Here is a 27,963-nt window from a genome sequence, read left to right as displayed (position 1 = left end):
GCTAAAATCGATTTCTTACAAATCAACAGCAATGCAAATTTTATTTACAAAATCATTTATGACAAATAATACGGGTGGTGTCATCTCATACAGAAGTTTATTGTAACCTGTTCTGTAGAAATGCAATAGAAACTCTATGTGGGGAAAACTGATTATATTCTATTCTATTCCACTTCAGCCCCTCTCACCAGGATGTAAACAGCACCACTCCATGTTAGAAAGGCGTTACTGCACCCTGTTACGCCCTGAGTACCAAATTGTTATTGTTAATTTGCAAACCTGTTTTTGGTATATGCACTATGAAATAATCACTATCAGGTGAAATTGTATTTTCTAAAGGTATTATTACCTAAACAGCAGGATCAATAGGGGACAACAGCTCATTTACCCAATTAGAACTGAGATAACTGACCAAAACATAGATTAACAAATTTTATAAAAGATTCTGCAGTTGACCTGAGCAATATTTTTTTAAGTTTGTATTCACTGTGCAACCGAATTTTAAAATTCAAAATGCACTTAGCATACACGTCAAAAATATTAAAAGTCTTCTTTATTTTCACATTTTAAAAAAGTCAGCCCATTTAGATTTGTGGATGTGAAGATTCCATAGAATTAACTTGATACTTTTTAATTCATAAATCACAAGGTGATATCACAGACATAAATCTGCACGTAAAAATGCCAACTTTCTTATTCATAAACTCTTCATATAATGCTTTTATAGCTTTTTTTAATCAGATATGTGACCTGGAAATAAACGTATTATTGTTGGAATGCTGATTTCTATGTTTTTGTGAAAGCACTCTGTGAAGCTGCTTCTGAAAGGTGCTATATAAATAAAATTATTATTATTATTATTATTTTTATTATAAATCCCAGCACTGATCTTGAGGGCAGCCATATGACGTCATGACGTCGCGCTCGGTTTGTTTACCGTCTGAGCGTGGCGGGGGCGGGCGATAGGGGGCGCTATCAGTACGGATTTTTCCAGACTGTAAACACTCTCACCGCATGAGAAATATATATATATATACACATATTTTTTTCTGCACCATGTCGTGGCGCGGTGACAACCATTCACATGAGACGGACTTGCACATGTTATGCTTGTGTTGTTATTTTTGAAACAGCCCGCGACGCTGGGAACTGAACTGTGGATATATCCAAACATTAAATCTGAAGCTACAATGCTAACGTTAGCAACGGCTGGCTAGCTAGCTAGCTGGCTAGCAAGCAAGTAAGTCAGCTAGCAAGCTTCCTCGGCTGTGGCGTTTCCAGATGAGGGGCGACTGGGCGTCGCTGTCATCGCGTGGTGTTATAAACTTGCGTCGGCGCCGGTCGCTTCGCCGACAGCTCCTCGTTGTTTGTTGTGGTCGTCGACAGGACGAGGAGGAGTGAGCCGTCGCTGAATGTAAGCACCCCGTCGTCCCCTTAGCTCGCCCGTTAGCAGCAGCAACAGCTGTTGTTGTTGTTGTTGTTGTTGTTGTTGTTGTGGTTGTTAGTCACTGCTGTTGGGGGTGGCGGCACGGTCGAGCTAGTCGCTGCTGAATGGGGTGGAGTTCTCATTAGCATCGCCGCGCAGGGCTCGAGTATCCGGAGGCGTCTTGTCTTGTTGGCAGCACGACAACGACGCTGGTGTGTCACACAAGATGTTGCTGCGGAGTTGCTGGAAATCTCGACATAAAAACGGCCCCGGCCCCGGCCCGGCTCCCTCCCCCGCTGCCGGCTGGGTCCGACCGGGACTGGCCGCCCTGCTCTGGCTGTGTGTGACCCAGGCCCCCTGCGGCGGCGGGGCGGTGTCGGAGACCAAGAACGTGGTCCAGAAGGACGCGGAGTTCGACGTTACCTACAACGACACGGTCACCAGTGACAACCAGACCATCTATGCGTTCAATCACACTGTCTCCAGGAACAAGGTGCGTTCACATGTCCAGACCCCCCCCCCCCCTCCCCTCCCCTCATTCAATAATGACAGGTAATACAGAGTGTAAATATGATCTGTCCTTTCTGTTGCAGACTGAAGGAGTGCACGTGTCCGTGGATGTGTTGTCGCAGGCGCTGGAGAGTCCGTTCCTGTTCGTGGTACGGCAGAAGCACGGCGTGCTGTCTTTCCAAGTCCCCCTCATCCTCAGGGGCCTGTGAGTATCCCCATCTCCACACGAGTCAGCCGCCAACTGGAACTGATGCACACATGTCGAAGATGTAGGTTGAGTGTTGTTCCCTCACTCCTTTCCGCTCTTTTTCCGAACCCCACAACATCCGATTGAAACGCTTGTGGCGCAGTCCCCACAACATTCATAGTTTGTTCCAAGAGATTGGCCACTTTAACGCTTCCTGTTCTTCGCGTTGCACAGCGCCGTAGAGTTTTGCGTAGGTGAGTGTGTCAGTCATAGTCGACTGTCAACACGTTCCAAACGATCAGGGCTTTCAGTCAAATTTGGCATTTGTGCGCAGAAAGTGTCACAGCTGCTTGTAGCACTTTGTCCCCCCCCCGAGTAGCCTTTTTGCCTCGTGGGTTCTGCACGTCCTCCTCAAAGAACGAGGATACAAAGCGAGCGAGACATCAGACGTTAGATGAGCTGCATGTGATGACCCTTTGTCCCCAAAGCCTAAACATGGGAAAAAATCAATTGTACATGGACTCTAATCTAAACACTGAACAGGCTTGTGTGTCCATCCGAGCTGTTTTTTTTATACGTTTACCGCCTTGTTTTTACTGTGCACACAGACAGTGTACATAAAGTAGCGTGCCAAAGATTTCTCCCTGGGAGTGTCTGCTTGTTGCTGCTGTTTTTCCCCGTAGACCTTAAAACGATTACGACATGAATGAACGTTTTCTGGTGAAGCTGTGTGGGGGGTCTAATGGCTTTAAAAGAGGTAGTGTGTAAATGCTAAGTGTTCATGTTGAGATTCTTTTTTATTTGTGCGGAGGAGGGAGATGATTTAGATTTGGTTTTGATTTGCGATCATTCTTTCTTTTTACGAGTATATAGGCCCAGCGTACCATATGACGTGGATTGTACCTCGGCCGTTATAGGACACGTAGCTTTTGTACCCTGACGTAATCATGTGGGATTTCATAACAGGCTAGAAGTTCACCTGTTTATTAGCCATCAGCCATGTATAATGTGCGACGTGACCTGTCTCCCCCACACTCTGCGAAATTATCTGTGGTTGTGCAACAGTAGACTCACCATGTCTCCTCCGATCTCTCACAAACTTTGGACTTTCTGTTCCTCCTTTGACAGCCACCTTTGCAGTTATGAGAAGCCCAGCATGCTGCAAATGAGCGACCATAAACTCATCTGAGCGAAGTAACTTCCGTTTCCTCTTAACCGTGGACACATTCTTTTCTTAAAACTGACATTATTCACAAGTTCTGAGTTTTTCGCAGCATTTTCTGGAGCTGAGATTTTATTGATTTTCCTCTTGAGTATGAAGGTTACATTATCTAGCTGGGTCATCACATTCTTAAAATAGCAATCCTTGAGGATTCGTTATGTTGATATAATGTTAAAGACTCTGGCAGAAGTAAAAGAAATCCATCTCTGCTTAAAAAGTCAGATTCCACGCTTTGATTTCTTCACTAAACCTCATTTTAAAATGTCTACACATTGAATAAATAATCAAATCCATTTATTTTCAGTAAAAATACATCTAAGCTCTTGTTAATTGCAAAACCCTCTTTTTCTTTTCAATGTTTTTCAACCCTCTTGTCTCTCTGTCTCTCGGTCTCTCTGTCTCCAGCTACCAGAGGAAGTACACCTACAGTCATGTGGGCCGAACTTTGTGCCAGCCTCCGACACGGGCCGCCTCTGAAACCCAGTACTTTTTTTTGGACGTGTCCACGCTGTCGAGCCTGGGTACAAACTACCAGCTTAGGGTCAGCCGTGTTGAGAGGTTCACCCTTCTGTGAGTGACATTTCATGTGATCACACTCTGCATTAGTCGCCTGCAGTCTCAGCGCAGTACGTCTGCCGTCAGGCGCGGTTTTGTAAGCGATCAACAAAGTGTCTTGCTGGTATGTGTGACATGTCTTTTTTTTTTTTTAAACTGTGATTACAGGACAGACACGAAATTCAGTTTCACCGCATCACCATCCCAGCCTCAGGTATACACCCTGGCACCACGTGTGTTTATGATTGCAAGTGCTACTTTTCATCAAGGAAGTCCTGTCACAGGAAAAGATTGCAGGGTGGAGAGATAGATGACAAGAAACACAAGAGAAAAGCAGAAGAAAGTACACAAAAAAAGAGGGTGTTGAATTTCTATTTTTACACAATTATTTTTCATGTAGTGACATTTTTTTTGACTGGAAAGTCCTGCTTTCTACTTCTGCTTACTTTTACCTTTTAGTAAACCATGTAATTTTGTCAGTAGTTATCACATCATCCTACATACAGCATAAGTGTTGATATGAAAACCCCAGCAATTTCTGTCCTCAGCAAAAACACCAATCCCCCCCCCCCCCCCCCCCCCCCCTCCTTTCTCTTCTTCCCTTTCTCTCAGTACTTCAAGTACGACTTTCCAGACGGGGTGGACACTGTGATCGTCAAGGTCAACTCAGACATGGACTTCCCCTGCTCAGTGATGTCCATTCAGGACATCCAGGTACAATTTACTCCTGCTTCCCATCCGCTCACTCAGACATCCACTGTCCTCAAGTGGCCCCGCTGATTGTGGTCGGCATGTAGTTACACTCCCAGACCACACGGGAGCACTATTTAGTTAATTGTCAACAGTGTCAGTGCAAAAACATTGTCATTGTAGTGATGTTCTGTGTAATCCTGTTCATTTCTTGTCCCCTCTTGTCTCTAATCTTTTTATTTTTTATTTTGTGTCTCTTCTTAGTGTCCCGTCTACGACCTTGACAACAATGTGGCCTTCATTGGGATGTACCAGACTATGACCAAAAAAGGTGCCATCACTGTGCAGGTAGATTGGAAGCCTCTGTGACAAAGCCAAAGTAAAAAAATGCCATGACCACATGAACATAGTCGTATCCTGTCTCCTCACGTCTCTTGTTGTTTCCTCTCAGAGAAAAGATTTCCCCAGCAACAGTTTCTACGTGGTGGTAGTGGTAAAAACTGAGGACGAGGCATGCGGAGGTCCGCTGCGCTTTTACCCGCTGCGACCCAATGAGCTGATCGATGCCGGCAACCGCAGCAAGGTCCTCGACGTGGTGGTGTCCCCCGCCATCAACTGTGAGTCGCATATGTACAGATGATAAAACATCCTCAGGGGTGTGCTTCTGTGCTCTTGAAACTCCTTCTGGGTTTGCAAACAAAAATTAAACCCAGGGTTCCCAAAAGGAACAGATAAATGTTCTCCAGAGTCATGCATATTAAAAATGTCTCTTTCACTTCACACATGATCTCAGTAACGATGCTGTGTTGTTGCATTACGCAATAAACTCAGGGGTCCTTGCAGTATTAGCATGTGAATAGATTATATATACACTATATCTTCCTCCTCTCTCCACAGCGAAAGTGTATGTGATGGGAATGCTGTTCTGTCTGGGAATCTTCTTCTCCTTCTACCTGCTCACCTTCTTCATGGCCTGTCTGGAGAACAAGCAGTAAGATTTTTTCACTCTCTTTCTCTGCAAACCCAAACCTCTCTCGTATCGGACCTCGTGTCATCGTGACGTTGTCTTCAGACGTGAACATATCCGTCCCAGTTTCACCCAGAGGTTTAAATCTGCGACTGAAGTATTCATATATCTGCTCAACAAGAACGACCGTATACTAAATGCAAATGATGTTCATTTGCATCTCTTCCTCTGTTTTTTGTTTTTTTTTCAGAATGAGTAAGAAGAGAGACGTCTTTCCGATTCCCGCTGACACTTCGCCTGCTGAGACAGGTAACCCAGCAACTAAAAGCAATGGACTGGCCCATTAGGGGCTCCCTTAGAGGGTTTGCGGAGCGTACCATCATTCCCAAAGACATGGACTTAAAGAATGCAAGCTAATAATAAACAAGATGTTTAACTACACTCAACATCCAGTACGATAACCATTTTTCTCTTAATCCTTTTGTGTAGCGTTTTTTACCCTGTCTGTGTGCACCGACTGTTCACTTCACTCTCTGTCTCTCCCTCATGCTAATGTGTGGTTCAGCCTCTCTCCTCGGGACGAACGGAGACGGTATAGCGACACAGTTCCTCCTCTTGTGCTCCCGCTGCCTTGTCTCACACTGTGGCACTTGTCTGCAGTTGCTCCGCATGCATTAGCTCACACACTAATTACTCTCTTGCAATATAAACAGCATTTAAAGAAAAGCAGATAGAATGATATTAGTTGCATTAATGCTTTGTGGAATAATAATATGATAACATAATTGTGGCACTATTCCATGACAGTGAAGCATTGATGGCTTGCATCGTAGAGATACAGATGCACATGAGTCACCCAGAAACGTCCCCGCGATCTGATCGATTCCTCTGAAAATCGATGAGAAATCGATCATACGCCAAATCAAGATTGATTCTGATATAAGATCGTCAGATTGCCCACCCCTAACTCAGTCTCCTGTTTTCATCAAAGTGTTTATCGCCCCTGCTTTTCACAGCTGTGCCAGGTTATCGACCTGAAGAAACGCACAGCGAGTGTGCACGTTGTTAACAACAAGATCGACCAACAGAAGCAGTCGGTCCACAAAAAAGAAGTCGAGATAATCATTGAGATGAATGTGCAATTTCGTTGACGTGTTTCTTCAGCACAAGCCCGCCTCTCTGTGTGCATCCGTGTCTCTTCGCTGCAGCGTACGCCGACACCATTTGATTTTCAAACAGCAGGACAGAACAGTTATTGCAATTTGGAATTCACTCTCACTGCAGCAGTCTCATAGCACTCACATTTTACCCACATTCACTAAATCTGATCAGGCTTTTTGAGCCTGAAAAAAAGAATTCTGATTGTATCCCTGCATGTATTGATGCCATCGTCAGCCCCCTTTGTTTATGCACTAACGACTCGGCTGCATTGCTTCTGTAGTTGTTTGCATCAGTAGGACACTAACAAGTATCGGTGGTTGTTGTGTGGCTTGTTTGTGCACGTGCATTTCATCAACATGTACTCATCGGAGTTTACTTGCTTACTTACTTTGGTCATGTCTCCACAGGCAAGACTGCCGCCTCACCGTATGAATATGGCTCCTTTGGTGAGTTTTGGATAGTTTTATGTTTTTGTGTAAGTCGCACATTTAACGAAATAATATTTTTCTCTCTTGTTCCTCATCAGCTGACAACGGCAGCACACTGAGCTCCGAGGCCATCACCGACAGCGCCACCTCAACTGATAACAACTATGGATACCTGGGTACGCACACACGCACAACACACACACACACACACACACACACACACATGTTGTTTTGTGGCCCATCACTGTCACTCTGCAGTTGGTCTCCGCAGCCTGGTTTTCCAGTCGGATTCATCTTTGCAAGCAGCTCACTGGCTTTCTGTGTCTTTGTTTATCAGGACAGGAGTCTTTCAAACGTCGACCTATCATCGGTCACCTCCACCACATAGCCGTCCGCATCGGTGACACACTGCTTCGCAATTGGCCGCAATCAGCTCCGAGATTTGCACCCCAAAACAAATCAGCACTGTGTGAATCATTGGGATTTAGATGCGGATGTGTGGAAATTGGCCAGATTCCTAATCTGACTACACTGAAATGATCAGCAAAATAATATTGATGGTACAAAGATCAAAGTACCAAGAATCATTCTAATCTTCTGCTTGAAAAACAAATGAAAGGTGTGATGTGTTTGAACACCTTTGCCTCATTGCAAAATTTTTCAAATCCAGACGTCTGTCTAAATGTTTCTAAATTTTCCTAAACCGAAAGTCTCTTTTTCATTTTGAAACTACGTCCTTTTCTCTCCCCTCCCTCGCCTCATCAGAGCGATCGTTGGACAGTGTCGGACGAAGCCGGCAGGAGTCTCTGAGCTCAGTTGAGGAGGACGACTATGACACGCTGGATGACATCAACTCGGACAAAAATATAGTCCGCACCAAGGTGAGGCCCCGACTTAATACACACAACTTGCACACAACTCGTCAGCTTTTCTGTTCCTTACTGTTGCCAATTTTTACCTGATGATGTGTAACAGTAACATAAAGTTCCTTTTCTGATTATAGAAATTTCTGTGTGTGTCTGACCTTGCCCGCAAAGACAAGAGGATCCTCAGCAAGAAATACCAAATCTACTTCTGGTGAGGACCACACAAACAACGACAAATAAGGAAGAGTTAGAATCTTTAAAAACTGTTTCAGACACAAACTCTGGAAAATGTTCAGGAAAAAATGGGTCTGGACATTTTCCCAGAGTTTTCTGTTTACTTATGAAGAACCCAGCAGGAGATTGTGGTGTCAGAGGCGCTCACAACAGCAGGAACATGTCTGGAACATTCGGGCGAGGGGTGGCGCCCGGGTAGAGGGCCCACTCGCTCGCTCCGTGAGCCTCCCGGAGATTTTTCCTGCTGTATTCTCACATGAGCTCTCTCTGACACTTTACGATAGGGTTGGTAGGAAAACATCTGCTTTGCGGACATTTACATTCTCACATACAGCGCCTCCGGGAAAGTTCGGAAAATGTCGAGACTTACGTGCATCTCTGAAAATAGCTTTAAATTAATCCACAACAAAGATTCCTTTACATCACACTCTGGGTGTAATAGATTTCACCAACTCATAGTTAGTGACCAGTTTTAGTTTGTCACCCTTTTTGACGTTTTCCCTCCTATATATACATACGTCCTTCATTTATTCTGCAGCAAAACCAAGATGGGAAGAACTTCAGGGGTTGTTATAGTAAAAAATATGTATTCTGTGTTAACAAAGACATGTGGAACAACGAATCACAGCATCCTTCCAACAAATCTATCATTATAGTCGTGATAAAACCTCTAATAATGTGTTCTTCTCTCCAGGAACATCGCCACCATTGCCGTGTTCTACGCCCTGCCGGTCGTCCAGTTGGTCATCACCTATCAAACGGTGCGACAAGTAAACTGCTCCTTTGTCTTGTGGCGAAAATGTTGATGTGCTCTGCAGGTGGACGTTAAAATCGCCTCTCTGTTCCTGCAGGTTGTCAACGTCACAGGAAACCAGGACATTTGCTACTACAACTTCCTGTGTGCCCACCCCCTGGGAGCCCTGAGGTAAGTAGCAGGCACGCCTTGCTGAAAATCCACGAATCGTTCATCATCACAGCAGCTGACAAAATGGCTAAACTGATGACAGACCTGTGTCAAAGTTATGTTATGCCCCTGCTCATGAATATCTTCTCCCACGCAGCGCATTCAACAACATCCTCAGTAACCTTGGTTACGTGATGCTGGGACTCCTCTTCCTCCTTATTGTCCTCAAGAGAGACATCGTCCACAATCGGGCCCTGGTCCGCAACGATCTTCACGCGCATGTAAGGCACAAGTATGCGCGTGCGTGCATGCACAGTAAATCTGGATTTCAGGTATAATCTTAGACTGAATTGTGATAAATTGTGGGTGAGAACGTGAACATGAATCAGCTTCCTTTGCAACGGCGTTCTGGTTCAGAAAAACCTAGAAATGGGAGAAACGAAACTCCCAGATACATGATGCAGCACTTTTGGAATTATTATTCGACTTTATCTGAGCTATTAGAGCAACGTTCCTCTCTGCCACCCCCTCAGGAATGTGGTATCCCCAAGCACTTTGGTCTGTATTACGCCATGGGAACCGCCCTGATGATGGAAGGCTTGCTCAGCGCCTGCTACCACGTCTGTCCCAACTACACCAACTTCCAGTTTGGTAAGTTTGCCTCTTTCCCCACTTGGACCTCACTTCTTCCTGTGTTGTTTCTCCGTACGACGGCGGAGTACGAGCAATAACACAGCCATCTGGTGTTAAACTTTTATCTGAAAGTCTAGAAAGAGTTTTGCACACTGCAGAGGGATGACACTGTCGTTTTGAAGGAAGGTCGAGGAAGCTGGGATTATTTTCTCTGAGCCGTCTGCGAGGATACATATGGTCGCTTGTTGGAAATAGTCTTTTGATTTATTGTGCTCGGGGCTGACAGGGAAGAGCATCTTACCGCTTCTGAAATTCATTGAGTACAATTGTTAGAGGCGCTTCACCAGACAAGGCAGAATGTCTGTTAATGGGACACGATCACTCCGCAAGTCCCATTTTATTTTCTGAAGAGAGTGAAAGCCGGTCATTTGTAATGACGACAATAAATCTGAGCTGCAATTTCAGTGATAACGATCTGCAGTGACTTGCTTCTCATTCTTTTTTATTGTTTTGGATGATGAGGTTAAATGTGTGTGTCGCGATCTTCCCACCTCTCTTTCACAGACACCTCGTTCATGTACATGATCGCTGGGCTGTGCATGTTGAAGCTGTATCAGAAGAGACACCCAGACATCAATGCAAGCGCGTACACCGCCTACGCCTGCCTGGCTGCAGTCATCTTCTTTTCTGTGCTGGGAGTTGTAAGTACACGCACACACACACACACACACACACACACACACAGAGCGCAAAAATGGGCTGATGATTAACGTGCAAAACACACACATTTCATGATCGGGGTTTGTTTGCAGGTTTTCGGGAGGGGAAACACGGTTTTCTGGATCGTTTTCTCAGTGATCCACATTCTGGCCACGCTCCTCCTCAGCACGCAGCTCTACTACATGGGCCGCTGGAGGCTCGGTAAGAAACCAACCTGAGCAACAACCGAACATGCCGGCATTCTAATTCTTAGATGTTCTGGGTGGTTTACATACGGAAGCGCTGAACTGCCACAGTGGAATTAAAAATATCTCCGGTGTTCCTCGTTATTACTTGTTACAACGAGAAAGTTTCGCGTTATAACTTGACAACGTTCTCGTTAAAATTAGATCATTTTCTCACTCGAACATTATAATTTTCTCGGTAAAACGAGATCTGTAACACAGTTTACATCTGGGAGAATTGGAGGGTCTACTTGTTTCTTAAAATGTTTGGCGATACATTCTTCCAGTAGATCTTGTTTTAACGAGAAAATTATTATCACGTTGTAACATGCAACTTTCTCGTTATAACGAGAAACACCTAACATATGTTTTATTCCACTGAATAACTAGTCAATAACTACAGACTGTACACAGAATATTATATTGTGTGTTGCTTTTTTATTAGGGCCCGAGCTCCACTGACAAAGTCAGAGCGAGGACCTTTTGGAATCAAGGAATTATTTTTATTATTATTGTCATACGAATAAATTACTAATTTAAGGCAATAAACGTGCTCCGACCTGCCCGAAAATTTGCAAACGCATCAGAACCGGTGAAAAGTTTGCTTTCATATGCGTTCTCACATTGTGTGTGTGTGTGTGTGTGTGTGTGTGTGTGTGTGTGTGTGTGTGTGTGTGTGTGTGTGTGTGTGTGTGTGTGTGTGTGTGTGTGTGTGTGTGTGTGTGTGTGTGTGTGTGTGTGTGTGTGTGTGTGTGTGTGTGTGTGTGTGTGTGTGTGTGTCAGACTCTGGGGTCCTGCGTAGGATGGTGAACATCATCTACACAGATTCCATCAGACAGTGCAGTGGACCTATGTACATTGTGAGTAACGACCAGAGAGTTGTGCATCATAGTGCTGAAGGGTTGTATTGTAATTCCCCCTCGTTATTCTGTCTTTCAGGACCGCATGGTTCTGCTCGTAATGGGGAACATAGTCAACTGGTCCCTGTGAGTGTTTCTCTGGAAGTCAAGTAGGAATAATATGAATTGATATGAGACAGATTACATCATCTGTCTCTTCCTCTGCTCTCATTCCCTCGCCGCAGAGCTGCCTACGGCCTCATAGAGAGACCTAATGACTTCGCCTCCTACCTGCTGGCCATCGGCATCTGCAACCTGCTGCTCTACTTTGCCTTCTACATCATCATGAAGGTGTGCAGAGTGAATCCATGCATTTAAAAAAACAAAACAGACTTGTCTTGTACTGTGTATCTAAAGAAATCGGGTTTTGTGTGTGTGTGTGTGTTAAGCTGCGGAGTGGCGAGAGAATCAAGTGTCTGCCGTTGGTGTGTATTCTCTTCACGGCTGTGGTTTGGGGATTCGCGCTGTACTTCTTCTTCCAGGGCCTCAGCACCTGGCAGGTCAGTAACACAAACACACAATTCATTCATTCATTCATTCATTCATTCATTGTGTTTCTCTCGGCTGCCGCAGAAAACACCAGCAGAGTCCCGCGAGCACAACAGGGACTGTATCCTGCTTTCGTTTTTTGACGACCACGACATCTGGCACTTCCTCTCCTCCATCGCCATGTTTGGATCCTTCCTGGTATAATCCGAGTTTGTTGTGTCTTTAATGACTGAACGCAAGTAAACACGCACAATTAAATTGAGAAGATTAAACACTTGTCAATTCAATGTTGCGTTGATGATTCAGAAATACTTGTGTCTGGGTGGAACTTCTTTAATTTTTCGATCTCCTGTTCCCTCTCAGGTCCTGCTGACCATGGATGACGACCTCGACACCGTCCAGAGAGATAAGATCTACGTCTTCTAGATTGGTCAGTTCTTCTGCGATGAGCTCAGCTCCTCCTCTCTGCCTTACTGTCCTTCTTTCTCCGTTTGCGTCTCCCTCACGTTCTCAAAGAGCACAGCCAGTAGCCTTTTTTTTTTTAATGCTGGGCGTGTCTCCGCCCTCTCACAGCCAATCAGCCAGTTAGTACTGGGGTGTAAGCCCCTCCCCCTCCACTTGTATGGACACTGTTTTGCCAATGAGTCGCTGGATCACCATCGAGTGACGCTGAAGTGTTTTGTCCTCTCGCTGCCACCATCGATATAACTGTTGTCATCGATGTTTATTTACTGCTGACGATGAAGATAACAATGTACACACTCGCAAAAAAAACGTATTTTATACTGTCCATATTACATTTGACCTATGAATCAAAAATGCATTTTTAAATTGCTGTTTATATGCTGTGTGTGTGTGTGTGTGTGTGTGTGTGTGTGTGTGTGTGTGTGTGTGTGTGTGTGTGTGTGTGTGTGTGTGTGTGTGTGTGTGTGTGTGTGTGTGTGTGTGTGTGTGTGTGTGTGTGTGTGTGTGTGTGTGTGTGTGTGTGTGTGTGTGTGTGTGTGTGTGTGTGTGTGTGTGTGTGTGTGTGTGTTTACAACATGACAACATGAATCATGTCCAGTCTGTCAGTGGCCTTTAATGTTCTAATCATGTACTGTGCTCTGAGTGGTCAGTTCCTCGAGCCAGCCGTCCTTCTCATAGGAGAGTATCGATGATGATAATAATGATTGTATTTACTTCTTGACTGCAAAGGTATTTTTTTTGCACTGTACTGTATAAAAAAACAGATTTTAATGTCAAGCGTTGCAATGAGCGGTTACTGAGTAAAAGTCTCATTTTCAGTTGTGTGTCTCTTTTATTTCTTCCTTTTGCTGTTTCTGCGTTTAACGGCGAGGTTGGCGACCTTTAAACTAGATTTTCCATATTCTATGAAAAAATATAATGAGGGTGTGGATGAGTGTACATACTTGCAACAACTACACACAATACTAACTTATAACAATATAAGTGAATTACATTACATTGATTTAGCTAACGCTTTTGTCCAAAGCGACTAAAACACATACTTTGTGATAATAAATAATGGTACTTTGAAGTGCATTACAATATATCAAATATTCAATGCACACAACAAATCAAGATGAATGTACAAGTACACAAAAACCATTTCACCAGAGGTTGATGTGGTCTTACTAGATGAGTAATATGTGCCTCACTATCTTTTAATGCATTGATATTGGAACATTTATCAAAAAATACGCCTTTGTTATCGTCTTTTATCTTTTCAAACAAACCATGTGACAAGACAAAAAAAAAGTTCAAGTTAGCAGTGAATCCTGGGTGATGTGAAACGTACGAGGGTCCGTGAACACCTCACAGTCTCAGCCAGTCAGAGACGCGGTTTCAACAAGAAGCGGGAGAGAGACTGTCGCTTCTTTCTCCCCCCTCTACGAACACGGTGAAGCGGCCAAACAACTGACAACTGATCGACAACACCACCGGGGCCGATGAGAAAAAAAACGGACAAAAGTTTGCCAGGTAAAACTTTCACCACGAGCAAACGTTTCTTCATCTACTTAGCTGGTTGAGCGAAAGATACGTAGCTAAGATGGCGGCCAGCTAAGGTCGACGTTAGCTTAGATGCTAGCCTCATTAGCTCACCCCTTCTCTTTACTGTCCCACGCGTTAATGACCTTAAAATGATTGGATGTTGATATTATTGGTGTATTGAGATGTTCCCGTGTTTTACGGGTGGTTGTGCATTTTAATAAGCCCTCGAGGACAATTAACACAATGGCGCTGTGACGCAGTTGCATCTTCCCGGCTAAACTTGGTTAGCTGTTGTGCAGGTAAGACGTGTTAGAGGTCTTTTTTTTATTTTTAAATTCTTGAACCGTAAATAATTGTAACGACATACTTATTAACACATTTCTGAGTATTTACGTGTGTTTTGGCCGTTTTAGTCTGTTAAATTTGATTTTGTCCTCATTTGCATATTTTATGACCCGCTGCAGGGGACTGAGAGAAGAGCGCCTGGCGGCCTGTGATGGTACTGACTGTCCCTCGCTACTCCTACAGGTGCGTTGAGGTATTGAATTGTTATTTGTCATTGTTCTATGTACTTTTTAGACATGACTGTATAGTTTAATAACATGGAAGTAAACCATATATTTTCTAATGGAGAAATTATTTTTTATTTTTCATCTAAATTGGATTTGTCAAAGGTGCAGTGTGGGATCCAAGACCTTCACTCTCTGAATGGCCGCCTGCATTGTGGTTCTCTGCTTCGGAGTGTAAGATCTGAGCACTTCATCTGAATCCTTGAGGACAAAATAGAACGGATGAAGAGGAGAGAAATCCTTTATGAGGCACTGAAAAGTGTTGTCATGTTGCCCAAAACATACAGCGCTGCATTGTTATTAAATCTGCGCGTCTGTCCCGTCTCACCTTGTGCAAGTGTGTAAGATGTTTCTTTTTTTGTATCTGCGTTTCCAGCTGCAGCCGCAGTTCCTCCAGTTTTGAAACTGGATATTGAACCATACACTCCTTATGAAAATGTTTACTGAGGTTTTAAATCAAGTGAGAAGTCGAGGCATTTTCTCATAGACATGTCATAGACTCAACAAGTTGAGTCGCCATCTGTTGGCCATTGCAGAGTACAGGTCTGAGTCACTATGCATTGGCTTCACTTTCCAGACCTGGAGACCACGTCCATTTTTTTTATACAAAGACTGTTTTTTATGTGTTCGGACGAGGAGACTGAGACACAGGTCCTTGCACATCTGAGTGACAGGCGCGTCAGGCATTTGCCCAGTGAAGTCAGTGGCTGAAGGGAAAGAGACACAGGCAAAGAAATAAGCATCTAGACCAAGACCTTTCAAAGATCAGCATTACCTACAATAAAGAATTTACTTAATTTAAAAAACAGCTGTTGCCTACGGATCTCCGGACGAAAAAGTGTCATATTCCAAAAACAAATTGAAGTAACACTGTCCACAAAATAAAACAAATTGTCTAAAAAGGCACATCACCAATTTACATCATTCCTATTGTGAGGTTCTGTATATTTTGCGTCTCATCACTGCATAAACAAATTACATTTTACTTTTATGTTTTAATTCTGCTCTTGTGTGTCAAGTACACAGCTCACTAGGCAGAGCGAGGCACCGCAATATAAAACCACATGCAACAGTATGAATAAGATTTGATAACACAAACCTTATTGACCTCCGGGGGGGGGGGGGGGGGGGGGGGGGGGGGATGTATTTTGAGATCATCTGTGCATTGTGAGTCGATGGTGGTTCTGGTTAATTTTTACCTTCATCAGATGGCACAAATGCTGCCGCCATGGTTACTGTAGAGACACAAGGGGGAAAAGAAAGTAAAAGGAAGATAAGACGCATATGTTGTAACCCAGAGGCAGAAAACTACACCATGTTGTTTCCTTGGAGTGGACAGTATTTAGCGTAAAGGGGAAGACATGCAGCAAAGGGCCGGGGTCAAATCTGCGACCCATGCAGGCCTCAATCCTCTGTAAATGGGGCGCTGACGCTACTCAGTGAGCTAACCGACTTTAAGCCTTTTAACTTTAAAGTTCAACCATTTTTTACCTCCCTAACTTCGAATTAGCCATTGGGATCAAAACTTGTTTTTCTACCAGGCTGTAAAATGTTGTTTAATGTCTGATTCTGCTGTAAAGTTGGGCATTTTAACATTGGGCTCTATGGGGATTGAACTGGACAGAAATGGAATTCAAGAAAAAAGTAATCACCCAACTCGACCATGCACTCCAGTGAATTTGTAGTTATGCCGTCAGGCTGGCGCTATCATGTGCCTGCACGAAAACTGATTGTTACGGCAATTCATTTGTTCCTTCAGGTATCAGTCTACTGAACGCAACCCGCGCACTTGTTGTCACTGGCATGTTGATGTTTGATTGCTCTCGTTATTTATCTGTTGATTTTGTTTTTGTTGTTTTTATTTATTTACATGGATGGGATGGACTGTAAAAATGTATTGCCCCTTTGGGATTAATAAAGTATTCTGAATCTCATACTGTGCTCTGATTGGTCAGTTCCTCGAGGCAGTTTATTGTCATTGGACAGTATCGATGATGGTTGTATTTAGTTCTTGACTGCAACTGTATTTTTTTCTTGCACTGTACTGTATGACAAACATTATTTTAATGCCAAGTGTTGCAATGAGTGGTTACTGAATAAAAGTCTGAATTTTCAGATGTGTCTGTTATTCTTCTCCTTTTGCTGTTTATAATATAAGCTTTAACAAAATATAGTCAGGGTGTGTATGAGTGTTCATACCTGGACAAGAACACTCAATACTAACATAACAATGTAAGTACATTTGTTTAGCTCACCCCTTACTCCATTACTGCTCCATTTTAGAATATACTTTTCTTTTTTTTTATTGAAGGACAAAGGTGCGGTCTGAACTGGGAGTAGCAGAGCGGGTTGGACGGGCTGGGGTGTAAAGGTTTCATTTAAATAATTAAATATAACTAATGTCGTATTAAAAAAAAAAGAATTTTAAAGTTATTTGAATGATTGATGAAGACTGGATTCCAGTTGTTTAAAAAATAGATTTAAAGAAATAGATTAATTGGGGGACAAAGGACAAATACAGTAATTCATATTCATGATAGTGATGTAGAGAACGAATGTTTAAACAAACCAAAAAATGATAGCAACAATTGAATAAAAATAATTTATTTAATTAATTAATTAATATGGATGTATTTTGAGGTGTGATAATGTCTGGGACCCAGGAGGAAGAACAATGATATACTAACAAATAAATAGAAATGAGTAGTATTAATAATATTAATAATAGTTATCTTCTTGTCTATTATAGTTATAATAATAGACAAGAAGTTATATATGAATATGTCCATGTTAGTCATTGTGCCAGTGAATCGAGTAAAATAATGAAAATATGAATGCTGATGAGAAAGAAGAACGAACAAGAACAAACGTTAAAAAAATAATAATAATGAAAAGGGCCTCTGAAAAAAAACTCAGGATTTTGACAACTTTTAATCCTAAAGGTCTTGTGATGCTGACACAAAATTAGAAGTAGCTTGTGTGAAATTAGTTTTACACGCTTTGCATATGGCTTGATCCAGTTACCATGGCAACTTGTCAATGAAGACTACAATGAGTATGTGAGGGGAAAAAAGTAGTCTTCTCTGAACTAACTTAATAGACCACGATCTGCGTCATGTTCATATGCACAGTAGACGATGCCATATCTAAGCACCCATAAAAGATAATTGGATCATTATTGCGTTCTTCTGTAAAAGTGATGGCAATGATCTGGTAGGCTACGGTGTAATTTTTAACTTCACTTCCAGGGGGTGTTGCTGGGATGTTTACTAATCAGCAGAGACTAGAACCTCTGCCCCTTCAGAACGTTCCCGTGTTCAAGGGAGACCCACTGGAATATCGGCTGTTCGCCAGGCGTTGGAAGATGGAGTGGAGGAGAAGGCTGAGAGGATGTTCTAGTGGGTCGGCTCTGAAGTGGGTTAGTGGCTCTGAAGTGGGTTAGTGGCTCTGAAGTGGGTTAGTGGCTCTGAAGTGGGTTAGTGGCTCTGAAGTGGGTTAGTGGCTCTGAAGTTGGTTAGTGGCTTTGAAGTTGAGGTTTTAAGAGCCGACCGAGCTTCATGGTTCTCTTACCGTAGAATACTCCATAATAATAATACTCTACACACATTTCCGTTTCATCTTTTGCACCAGAGCACCGTGGAACTTTTTCCTTCTACAGTTGGTGTACACGAGTCGACCTAAGGCAACCGGCGAGTCTCAACTCCCAACAGGTGGGTTGTTGGATTTAGTTTTTTTTTTTTTTACATGTGTTCGTCTTGCATGTTTTGTCTCAAGTGATCAGCTGTGGTGATCAGCAGGGTGTGGACATCAGTCGTTGTCTGCTTGTGTTAAAGTGAAAATGGACAGAATCATTGCAACCCCTCAGACGTGGTGACACATACGTGAAACTGGAGAGATATTTCCAGCAGACAAGTTTTTTTCTAACATTAACATAGAGACTGGAAACAACACCTGAACTGTTCCGATGCTGCAACTGGACTTGATTTGTCTTCGTGCGTGTCTGTCTGTGTTTGCACCGTTCTGTCTGTATAAAGGTCAAAAGCGCAGAGAGGAGGCGGGACCTGAAAGACCCTGAACAGCACCTGGCAGACTACCACCGAGATGTGAGCGGACACACACGCACACTGGACACAGAGTTACACCAACATCACATTGATTCTTGTCTCTACATGTTTCAAGGTCTGAGTAGAATCTATTTTTTCCGGTGCCGTGAGCTGACCTCCGTCTTCCTGCTGTGTAGCTGTCTGACGCGCCCCAGGTGGTGAGGGACGACCGCAAGAGAGAGAGATGAACACCATCCGAATGCAATACCTGAAGGTGGTCAGAGTGTGTTTTCATATTTCACCAGCAACCGGTGCAGTCACAGCGACAGTGTTTTTGCTCCCAGGAAGAACTTGAGGCTCAAAGTTATAGCATCAATCCGACGGTAGGAAATTCATGGCAATCAAACAGAATTCTTACAAATGTTCTGTAGCTCGAAAAACAGATACAAAAGAAACATCTCCCACACTTGCGCAAGGTGAGACGGGACAGACGCGCAGATTTAATAACAATGCAGCGCTGTATGTTTTGGGAACATTACACCACCTTTCATGTGTAAAGTCGGTGCCTCATAAATGACTCCTCTCCTGTCCATCCGTTTTACTTTGTGCTCAAGGATTCAGAAAGTTTGATGCAGCGGCACTACACGCCAGAGCAGAGGAACAGAATGGACAATGCCATGCAGAGGGTCAAGGTCTTGGATCCCACACTGCACCTGTGACAAATCACTGCTACTCCAGCCTGAACCAGGTGGAATAATGATGTTTCTGTCTCTTGCCAGAAAAGAGATCCGGAGAGGAGCAGGAGGGAGATCGAGGAAGCTAAGAAGGTGAGCGGGCAGATAGAGGCCCCTACTTTTTCTCTCTGAAAAGACTTTTATTCAGCCACCGCTCCATCGACAGTATCAACCCCTTATTTCTCACCCTGTGTTCAGGAAATACGAGAGACAAGAAAGAGGAGGAGAGAGGTGCCCCAGCATCTCAGGTACAGTAACACAGGAGTCCGAACATGACAAATATAAGGATATTGGTATTTTATGTCAAGTACCATATTTGAGTCCAATTTTCAGGTACTTCCACTCCACCACATTTTACATCTTCCTCTCACTACATCTGTGACAGTCACAGTAGCTACTAGTTAACTTTCATATTCAAGTTGATATTACACCAGTGGTTCCCTGGTTGTTTTCCATACTTTTTACTCAAGTAGAATTTTAAGTGCAAGAATTTACTTGTGTGGGAGTATTTTAACATTGAAGTATTGCAGCTTTTACTTAAGTAAAGGATGTGAGTATATTTTCCATCATTCAGCAGTGATTGACAGTGACCGGCTGATACTTCAAATAATGCTAACAATATACGATTGTTTGTATTTATCTCATAAACAGTTGATGGCAGATGAGGCCGAACATGTCTGACAATAATGTTTATTGTCAAGTAGAACATTCAGTGTTTGAATTAGAGCAGGGCACGGTCTTTGGTACCTTCAGCCCTACATTCCCGCTTGTCTTGTGTCCAGGTTCCAGCGCTACATCATCGAAGTGACGGACTCGGACCTCAGCAGCGATGTGGACCCACCGGTCGGGACAGGTAACGCATCGACCAGATCATTTTTAACGAAACCATGAATCTCTTTTCATTTCTTTACACTATTTTCATTCAGATCTTAGAGGTTTCTGACATTCCATCGACTCGCCATAGATCGTGGCGAGGCCTGTTACCCGTTATCTCATCTCTACACCTTTCTCTTCTCCACCTTGTTCTGTCATCAGGAGGCCCCCCCAGGGTCCCCCCATCAGGAGCCCCCCCCGGGGTCCCCCCATCAGGAGGTCCCCCCACGGTCGCCGCCATGCCTCCTCAAATGGTCACTCCGGAGGTCGCCCCAGGCCTGCGGGAACGCCTTTTTTTTTTGTTAGTTGTGATATTTATTGTGTGTGTTTTATTTTATTTTATGCAGCTTCTGCCCTGTAGAAATGTTCTCCCTGCTCCCTAACTACGCGAAATTCATCAGTAACCGGCGGCGGCCCGCGAGGACGAGGCGGAAGTCGCCAGAGCGATCTGCTGAGGGACTGGATGCTGGATGCTGGAAAAGCTGACGTGACGCGGAGCTGCTGCTGAAGGAGTGGGCGGACCGGCGCGAATGTTCGGCAATTCCTTCACCGCCCAGAACAGCCGGCGTCTCCGCCCCAGCAGCAGCTCCACGCCGCCGACACCAGTTACTGATGAATTTTGCAAAGGTTAAATATTTCTGATTCTAACCCTAATTCTTACGTCAATCTCCATGTGATTCTGATGCATTAAAAATAAAAAAAAGAAGCTTTCCAACTAAAACATAACCCAAGACAATAACATACCTGTAATGGCCTGCACTTTGGTAACATCCAGCTCTCTTTTCGGGGGTCCACCTTTCACAGACTTTCCAGTCAGGGGGGACTGTGCAAGGACCTCCTTTGTGAACTCTCAGACAGCCAGCTCCTGGGCAAAAATTGCCATCAGAGATCAGATCAACAGCAGGAAGGCCTTCTTCGGAACTGTCGCTTTGCTGCCAGCCCAGGGTTACTGTATATAAGAGGAATTAAGAAAAGACAGAGACAGAGATATTAATATATACATGAGAGCAGGCATACGTCACATCCCTGTCTTGAAAACATCCACACACCATCTCTGGGCGAAAATCCATAATTTACATGACTGTGTGAGACACAAGTTACCTACAGTATCAAGTCAGATAACTTTAATACTGACCCATTTTACATTTTGATTCAAGCACAGACAAGCGATACATCGTGCAAATTCTGTATTCTAAACATCCATGAATGAACTATGACTGACTATGGCTAATAAACACATACCATCTCAATTTCACTGTCCTCAGAAAAAGATGATGCCGACATCATGGATGAAGGGTTCCCCCCAAGCGGGGGCAACAATGCCCGTCACTCTCCACACACTCCTTCGTTGACTAAACCACTTCCGGGAGATCTAGGATAATGTAAGATGAAGTTTGCTTTGATGGATCATCATGGACTTTGTCCGTGGCACAGGACAGACGATTAAATGTAAAAACTGGACAGCAGTAGCTGTATAATGTCACTTAAGTTCAGTGCAGGGCAATAATGCCTAATGTGAAAAACAACCTGCGGGCGCTGTAGCTCAGGAGATAAGAGTTGGTCGTCCAGCAACCCGAAGGGCGGCTGTTCAATCCCAGCTTCACCCAGTCCACATGCCGCTGTGGCCTTGGGCACTTAACCCTAAATTGCTTCTGGCAGTGTATGAATGTGACAGAAAAAGCGCGGTAAATATCAGCGCTGTGTGAATGGGTGAATGTGACTCATACTGTAAAGTGCTTTTTGTGGTCAATCCCTCCAATCCCAATCCTGACACCTACCGCGAAGGGCTGTCATTATTTCATCCACTCGGTGTGCCACGCCGTGGCCTGTATTATCATCCGGCAGCTGCCACAAGAAAGAATAATATTACAACAACATCCCATTAACTTCAGCGTTACGAAATACAACTTCCGAAATGTTATTCTACCATAGGAGTAATAAATCATAAGAGAACATTTTACAAAGCTTTAGGCCTGTATGCATTGTTAAAATGACATTGGATGATCATTGGAAAAATATGAGTGACACTAGATTGGTGGCATCTATAGCCAGAGTGAAGCACTTTTGTAATTATGTGATACAGTTTTCGACCCAGGTGAGTGTAAAGTATTATAACTTTATCTGCGTCATTGAAAGCTAAATTATAAATGTACTTGCCATTTTCTTGATTGATGGGATTTAGTTGAGCGGTGGCTGCCCGCCCCTCGCAGTGGAGAGTACACGGGCCGGATGTAGGAAGGACCTGAGCCATTTGCAGCACGGTACGCAAGTGTCAGTGCGTAAGTGCACGGGAAATGAAATGCAAACATTCATAAAATAAAATTTATTAAACAGTTTCATAAAAAAATACATAATTTACACCCATAGATAGCAAATGCACAAAGGACATTTTGTCTCTACCTGAAAATATGTTAAAAAAGATGGTTCATGACAACCGCTATATATATACATATATATATATATATATATGTATTTATATACATATATATATATTGGCTTCACCTAAAAATCTTTTTTTACAAAAAGAACAGTTTTCATACAATTATTTGACAAAACCAGTGAGTAAACGTGACCTTGAAATGAAACGCAACTTGGCCTCTGTGTATCTGTAAAGCCATGATTTTTTTTTCTAGTGCTGTGTCCTGCCTGCAGAAATAGATGAGTTCATCACATGAAGACAAATCGGACGATGTATGTGAAATGTTCGTAAAGTAAGTAAGTAAATCTCCGTGATTGTCTGACGCTTGGTAAGAAAAGAAAAGAAAAGAAATGTAACCTTTAAAAAACGTTTTTAGCACGGGGCTCAAAATCTGTAGGTGACACTGAAGGTGTTTAAAAAAGTTTTTCTGCTGCAAGCAGCCATATCTGATTCGGAAGATAAAAGTCCTTAGGCCTCAACACATAATTTGCCATAACCTCCACAGTCAAGCTTTTCCTCCAATCGCAGCAGAGGGTGGCTTGGACTTTTCACTGACATGTAAAAGGCTGCGCAGGACTCTCACATGACCTGCATGTGTAAACGCCACAGCTCCCTGACCCAAAAAGAGTTATTAGAGTCTGTCAAAGTCCTCGGTGTGTGCGTCATGTCCTCAGCAACGATAGACTCTGATCTGGTTGTTGTCGTCCAGGCCCAACTGGACCAGGCCGCTCGCGGAGGACGGGGCCTGGTAGCGAGTGAACAGAGGTCTGGAAGAGTGGAGTTAAAGATACATGACACTGTCACGACAACACACGCACACACACACACACACACACACACACACACACACACACACACACACACACACACACACACACACACACACACACACACACACACACACACACACACACACACACACACACACACACACACACACACACACACACACACACACACACACACACACACACAGACAGAGAAGAATATGCGTTTGGTTTTAGTCTGGCTACACCAGGCTAGTGGATACCACACATTAATGCGGTTTAGTGTGTGTGTTTGTGTGTTTGAGAGATAGAATGTATGTGTGTGTGTGTGTGTGTGTGTGTGTGTGTGTGTGTGTGTGGACAAACTCGTGTGACAGAAGGATACATGCTGGTGTCTTTTTTGCGCATCTCCAGCCACCTCTTGTTGCCGTCGATCAGCCCCTGCAGCCTCTGACCGTCCATCTCCACTGAGCTCTGAACGGACCGCCGACCGTGTTCACTGAGACACACACACACACACACAGGTTTTGGATCGTTGTGAGTACATTTTGAGTAAATGAGGATGTGTACGTAAGCTGTGGTCATGAGGACATGTGTGTTGCAGGCTACCTGACAGGAGTGTACGGTGCGTAGGCTGAGCTGGTCCTCATGGTGCTCGAGGCGACTGGGTCCATCGCGGCTCCTGGAGAAGAGACCAACAATTGTTGCAACCGACAAAACCCCTTTTAACATTTATTGGTGCTTCATCCATTTAAAAAGCGGAATGGCCCACCAGGGTAAATTGGGCTCCACCGGCTGTTGATGGGGGCGCCATAAAGAGCGGCGGCTGCAGAGCTTCCCTGAGTCGCCCAGTTCCACGAAGGCTCCTGGAGCCTCGTGGGGGCAGGCGGTGGTGCGAAGAAGCCGGGGCCCAGGGTGTACATCTGGGGCACGACAGGGTCGGAGGTGGAGGTGGGAGCTGGGGCGGAGTGAGGCAAAGGGAAGTCTGCGTAAGACGCGGCACTCTGTGGCCTCTGAGCTATTGAACCCAGTGCACTCAGAACAGTGTTGAGCTGGCCTGAGATCTGCTGCAGGGACTCTGCCAACTCCTGGACTTTGGCCGGGACCGTGGGGTGACCTCCTGACGACAGAGCAAGGTGTATGGGATGAGATGACAGGCCTGGCCTTGCTACAATCTATGGCGAGTCGATTGGAATAAGAGATTTGTGGATTAGTTAAAAAAACGATCTGGTTGATGTGTCACCTGTCCCGACCGGTGGGTCCACAGTGCTGCTGAGGTCCGACTCCGTCACGTCGAAGGTCACCTTCCTCTCTCCGGCCAAGCGAGACAGATCCTCTGACAGAGGCTAAAGGAACAAAACGACCAGATGGTGTGGAATCCAAAAAACAGACATAATGTTCATATACAGTGACCCAGTTAGCAAAGACCGGAAACATAACAAACAACAAATTAATAAATCCAAATTCTCATTCTTTTGAGATTTAGTTAAAATAATTTAAATATAATAATTACTAGTAAAAGCAGAAAGAAAATAACTAAACTTTAAGTGTTTGTTTTGTTTAGCTTTTCTTGCTCTCGGACCGTGAGGAAATGTTCGCAGATTTTTTCACAAAACGTGTTAGGTGAGTTTACTCTGCGACTCGTCCTGACCTCTTCGGCGATGGAGCTCTCAAGCTGCTGGAGCTGCTCCTCTTTCCTCCGCAGGAGCGAGTGGCCTTTCTGAACCGTCCGCTGCAGCTCCGCCACATTTCTGTCCTCCTGACAGAGCAACCAGCAATTAACCCCTCTGTTTTTTTCCTCTTCACACCAATTGTCTTTAAGCTGGAGGTTGACAACACTCCTCTCCTACCTGCAGGAGGTTTCTAATCATCTCCTCGGTCAGCCCTCCGTCGTGGTTGGGGTCCTGGGAGGAGCTGGTTTGAGCCGCCTGCAGAGCTGCCCGTCTCTCCACCAGTCGGCTGCTCTCCCTCTCCAGGAAGAGTTTGGCTTTCGGGATGGAGGCGCCGTGTGACGAGATGTAGCGTCGGACCCTGGACTCAAAACATGTGGGAATGTAGGGCTGAAGGTACAAACTAAACATTGCTCCTGGAAGAGGTCACAAGCCAAACAACTAGTGAAACACAGGTGAAATATGTGCACAAATTTAATTTATGGCATGACATCCCGAGAATAATAGGAAACCTTTCAACCCCACGAATCGCGATCAATAATTTCTATCAACCATTAGTCAAACAGGAGTAAGAACTGACGGTTGTTTCGCAGTGAAAACCTAAAGGGCACGTATAATACGACAACTTTTGTCCTTACTCGTCCATGCTGCTCTGGCTGTCTGGTACAGGCGAGAGAGGAGAGTCGTCCAGGTCTTCTACGTGCAGCGATGAGTCTCTCCTGCCACCGGAGGGCGCAGCCACCTCTGTTTCCTCTTCCTCCTTTTTGTCCTGTCTGGTCTCTCGTCTGGCAGAGGCACTTGTTCCTTCGCCTTGTTCCAACTCGCTGCAACAGGCAAGACGCAAAAGGAGCAAACATTTTTCTCCTTTACTTAAAACAACAAAACAAAAATGGTGATTCCCCCCCCACATTACTTGATCTGAGCTCTATTTTACTTCTACTGCAGGAGTATAAATCAAGTCAAAGATACTCGACAGCTTTTATATTTCTGTTGCTGCTTGATTGTTTGTAAGTGTCCTGTGTTACTGTACCTGACACTGCGGACGAGGCGGTCACACCTCTCCTGCAGCAACGTCACCTTGCTCTCCAGTCTCTCCTTCTCCTCCTTCGCTCTCCTGCTCTCGTCTCGGGCTTTGTCCCTCTGCTCCCGCAGCCTCTCCCCCTCCGCCTTGGCCTCGCTCCTCTCCTCCCTGGCCAGCTCTCGGGCTCGCTGTCTCTCCTCCCTCGTCCTTTCCAGCTGCGCCTTCAGCTGGTCTCGGTCCTGCATCAGCCGGGGTAAGGCCTGAACACACAGGTGGAGAAATAAGGGGGGGTTTGATAATGCAGATGGAGGGGCAGGTGAATAAAATGCTTCTCACTGAGAAAAAGTTGGGGCCTCACACCTCTATCTGCCCGTCCAACTCCTCCTCTTCCTCCCCGAGCTTCTTCCGCCTCCTCTTCAGATCAGCTGCCTGATAAGATAAGAGACAGAACTCAGTATTCCACCCGGTTCCAGCAGTAGTTACCGGCGGTTTGTCGTACGTGCAGTGTTGGATCCGAGACCTTGGTCTGCAGCAGGGCCTCCTGGCTCTTCAGCTCTTTGGCTCTCAGCTCCAACTGATCTGCCAGATCCTGCAGTTCTAACTCCTTTGGGGACGGAATAGAACAGATGAAGAGGAGACGAGTTCTTTATGAGGCACTGGCTTTACACTTTGAAAAGGTGGTGTTAATGTTCCCAAAAGGTACAGCACTTGTTAGTAAAATCTGCGCGTCTCACCCTGCGCGAGTGTGTAAGATGTTTCTTTTGTATCTGCGCATCGAGCTGCAGCCGCAGTTTCTCCAGCTGGACGGCGTGGGAGGCCTGGAGACGCTCTCTGTCCTCCTGCAGCGTGGACAGCAAGCGCTCCCTCTGCACGGTCTCCTGGAACACACACTCTCTCTTTTAATTATCATGAATGACAACCGTTCCATTGACTGACAACCAATGGGGAGAACTGAAAGCCTTGTGAGTACAGGAAAAACGCTCAGTTATGAGAGGAGCTGCTTGTCTAATAATTTAGATAGATAATGTAACATAATTCAGAAAGGTCCTGATAATGAAGAATTACACATCAGCAGTTTTAATTGTGTCAAAACAATGCTACTACACTACTCTTCCCTTTAAACAGCAATCCTGTTTGCTTTCCTATAAAGAAAAAGGCCAAACTGTGTCGACCTCCATGGTTGCTTTAAGCTCGTCATTATTTCATTTGTTTTAATCTGAAATATGTTTGCTTGTGAAATACGGGGAAACACACTCTGACCTCATCCAGGTATTTCTCTCGGATCTTGTTCGTCTCTCTCTTGTGGTCGTCCCTCAGCTGCTCCAGCTTCCTCTCGTGATCGCGCTGCACTTCCTCCCGCACTTCCTGGAGCACGTCGGCCAACTACACAGAGCAGGAAGACGAAGGTCAGCTCTCTTGGCACAAAAATGTATATTCTACTCAGAACCTAATCCATGTGGTGATGATGTAACTCTGTCCGTCAAACGTACGTGTGTGTGTGTGTGTGTGTGTGTGTGTGTATGTGTGTATGTGTGTGTGTGCGTCTGTCCGCTCACATCACGGTGGTAGTCTGCCAGGTGCTGTTCAGGTCGTGGACTGGCCATCAGCTCCCTCCTCCTCTCTACGCTTTTGACCTTTATAAACACAAAATGGTGCAAACAGAGACAGACACACATGAAGACAAATCAAGTCCAGTTGCCCCCACGCACCTTCAAAATAGTTCAGGAGATGTTTCCAGTTGTGTCTGGTTTTTACATAAA

General features: G+C 44.6%; 4 protein-coding genes and 1 long non-coding RNA gene across 22 annotated transcripts in view; 3 read left to right on the top strand and 2 right to left on the bottom strand.

The window, feature by feature from the left end:
- The window catches only part of sik3 (SIK family kinase 3), a 31,255-nt gene extending 31,205 nt beyond the window's left edge, over positions 1-50 (bottom strand). For all 3 annotated transcript variants that reach the window (XM_035623275.2, XM_047335421.1, XM_047335420.1), the window contains exon 1: positions 1-50. This exon is cut by the window's left edge and continues 1,085 nt beyond it. The gene's annotated coding sequence lies outside the window, so the exon portion shown is untranslated.
- A 1,018-nt stretch (positions 51-1,068) lies between these two features.
- On the top strand, positions 1,069-13,398 carry sidt2 (SID1 transmembrane family, member 2). Of its 5 annotated transcripts, none has more exons than XM_035623276.2 (27): positions 1,069-1,919; positions 2,020-2,141; positions 3,751-3,915; positions 4,069-4,114; positions 4,513-4,614; positions 4,855-4,938; positions 5,042-5,207; positions 5,488-5,581; positions 5,808-5,866; positions 6,123-6,149; positions 7,126-7,164; positions 7,245-7,322; positions 7,484-7,546; positions 7,912-8,027; positions 8,150-8,223; positions 8,941-9,007; positions 9,098-9,171; positions 9,308-9,431; positions 9,684-9,801; positions 10,348-10,484; positions 10,596-10,704; positions 11,511-11,587; positions 11,667-11,713; positions 11,812-11,917; positions 12,016-12,126; positions 12,200-12,313; positions 12,479-13,398. In XM_035623276.2, the coding sequence occupies exons 1-27, from the start codon at positions 1,653-1,655 to the stop codon at positions 12,539-12,541; spliced, it is 2,649 nt and encodes an 882-aa protein (XP_035479169.1). In that variant the 5' UTR covers positions 1,069-1,652; the 3' UTR covers positions 12,542-13,398. The 5 variants fall into 5 exon arrangements, with proteins under 5 accessions (XP_035479169.1, XP_035479170.1, XP_035479172.1 ...); XM_035623280.2 differs by lacking the exon at positions 1,069-1,919 and adding an exon at positions 3,252-3,317; XM_035623277.2 differs by lacking the exon at positions 6,123-6,149.
- A 3,902-nt stretch (positions 13,399-17,300) lies between these two features.
- LOC118299061 lies at positions 17,301-21,576 on the top strand. Of its 5 annotated transcripts, XR_004789752.2 has the most exons (11): positions 17,304-18,113; positions 18,307-18,386; positions 18,711-18,779; positions 18,917-18,937; positions 19,025-19,102; positions 19,334-19,411; positions 19,499-19,546; positions 19,652-19,701; positions 20,236-20,306; positions 20,489-20,953; positions 21,131-21,576. XR_004789752.2 is itself a non-coding variant. In XM_035622449.2 (10 exons), the coding sequence occupies exons 1-10, from the start codon at positions 17,939-17,941 to the stop codon at positions 20,707-20,709; spliced, it is 864 nt and encodes a 287-aa protein (XP_035478342.2). In that variant the 5' UTR covers positions 17,301-17,938; the 3' UTR covers positions 20,710-21,052. The 5 variants fall into 5 exon arrangements, 2 of the variants coding, with proteins under 2 accessions (XP_035478342.2, XP_035478341.2); XM_035622449.2 differs by lacking the exon at positions 21,131-21,576 and having other exon boundaries at positions 17,301-18,113; positions 20,516-21,052; XM_035622448.2 differs by lacking the exon at positions 21,131-21,576 and having other exon boundaries at positions 20,489-21,052.
- A 1,058-nt stretch (positions 21,577-22,634) lies between these two features.
- LOC118299058 (centrosomal protein of 164 kDa) overlaps positions 22,635-27,963 on the bottom strand; it is a 27,954-nt gene continuing 22,625 nt past the window's right edge. For all 7 annotated transcript variants that reach the window (XM_035622438.2, XM_035622437.2, XM_035622444.2 and 4 more), the window contains 14 exons: positions 27,760-27,837; positions 27,464-27,586; positions 26,938-27,081; positions 26,724-26,807; positions 26,564-26,632; positions 26,213-26,463; positions 25,821-26,006; positions 25,363-25,543; positions 25,164-25,271; positions 24,756-24,858; positions 24,285-24,632; positions 24,122-24,194; positions 23,898-24,011; positions 22,635-23,512 (listed from right to left, as the gene is read on the bottom strand). In XM_035622438.2, the coding sequence (XP_035478331.2) occupies positions 23,416-23,512; positions 23,898-24,011; positions 24,122-24,194; positions 24,285-24,632; positions 24,756-24,858; positions 25,164-25,271; positions 25,363-25,543; positions 25,821-26,006; positions 26,213-26,463; positions 26,564-26,632; positions 26,724-26,807; positions 26,938-27,081; positions 27,464-27,586; positions 27,760-27,837 (1,959 nt within the window). In that variant the 3' untranslated portion in view covers positions 22,635-23,415. The remainder of the gene's footprint in view (positions 23,513-23,897; positions 24,012-24,121; positions 24,195-24,284; positions 24,633-24,755; positions 24,859-25,163; positions 25,272-25,362; positions 25,544-25,820; positions 26,007-26,212; positions 26,464-26,563; positions 26,633-26,723; positions 26,808-26,937; positions 27,082-27,463; positions 27,587-27,759; positions 27,838-27,963) is intronic.
- The window catches only part of LOC118299063, a 13,752-nt gene continuing 10,656 nt past the window's right edge, over positions 24,868-27,963 (top strand). The window contains exons 1-2 of one of the 2 annotated variants that reach the window (XR_007031663.1): positions 24,868-24,882; positions 25,369-25,578. This is a non-coding gene — a long non-coding RNA (uncharacterized LOC118299063). Of the gene's footprint in view, positions 24,883-25,368; positions 25,579-27,037; positions 27,166-27,520; positions 27,610-27,963 lie in introns of those variants that run through there. The other variant, XR_004789759.2, reaches the window with a different exon arrangement.

Source organism: Scophthalmus maximus, chromosome 11 (assembly GCF_022379125.1).
Source record: "Scophthalmus maximus strain ysfricsl-2021 chromosome 11, ASM2237912v1, whole genome shotgun sequence".
Lineage (NCBI taxonomy): Eukaryota > Metazoa > Chordata > Actinopteri > Pleuronectiformes > Scophthalmidae > Scophthalmus > Scophthalmus maximus.
Note: the sequence above shows the minus strand (reverse complement) of the source record. Positions and strands in the feature narration are given on the sequence as shown.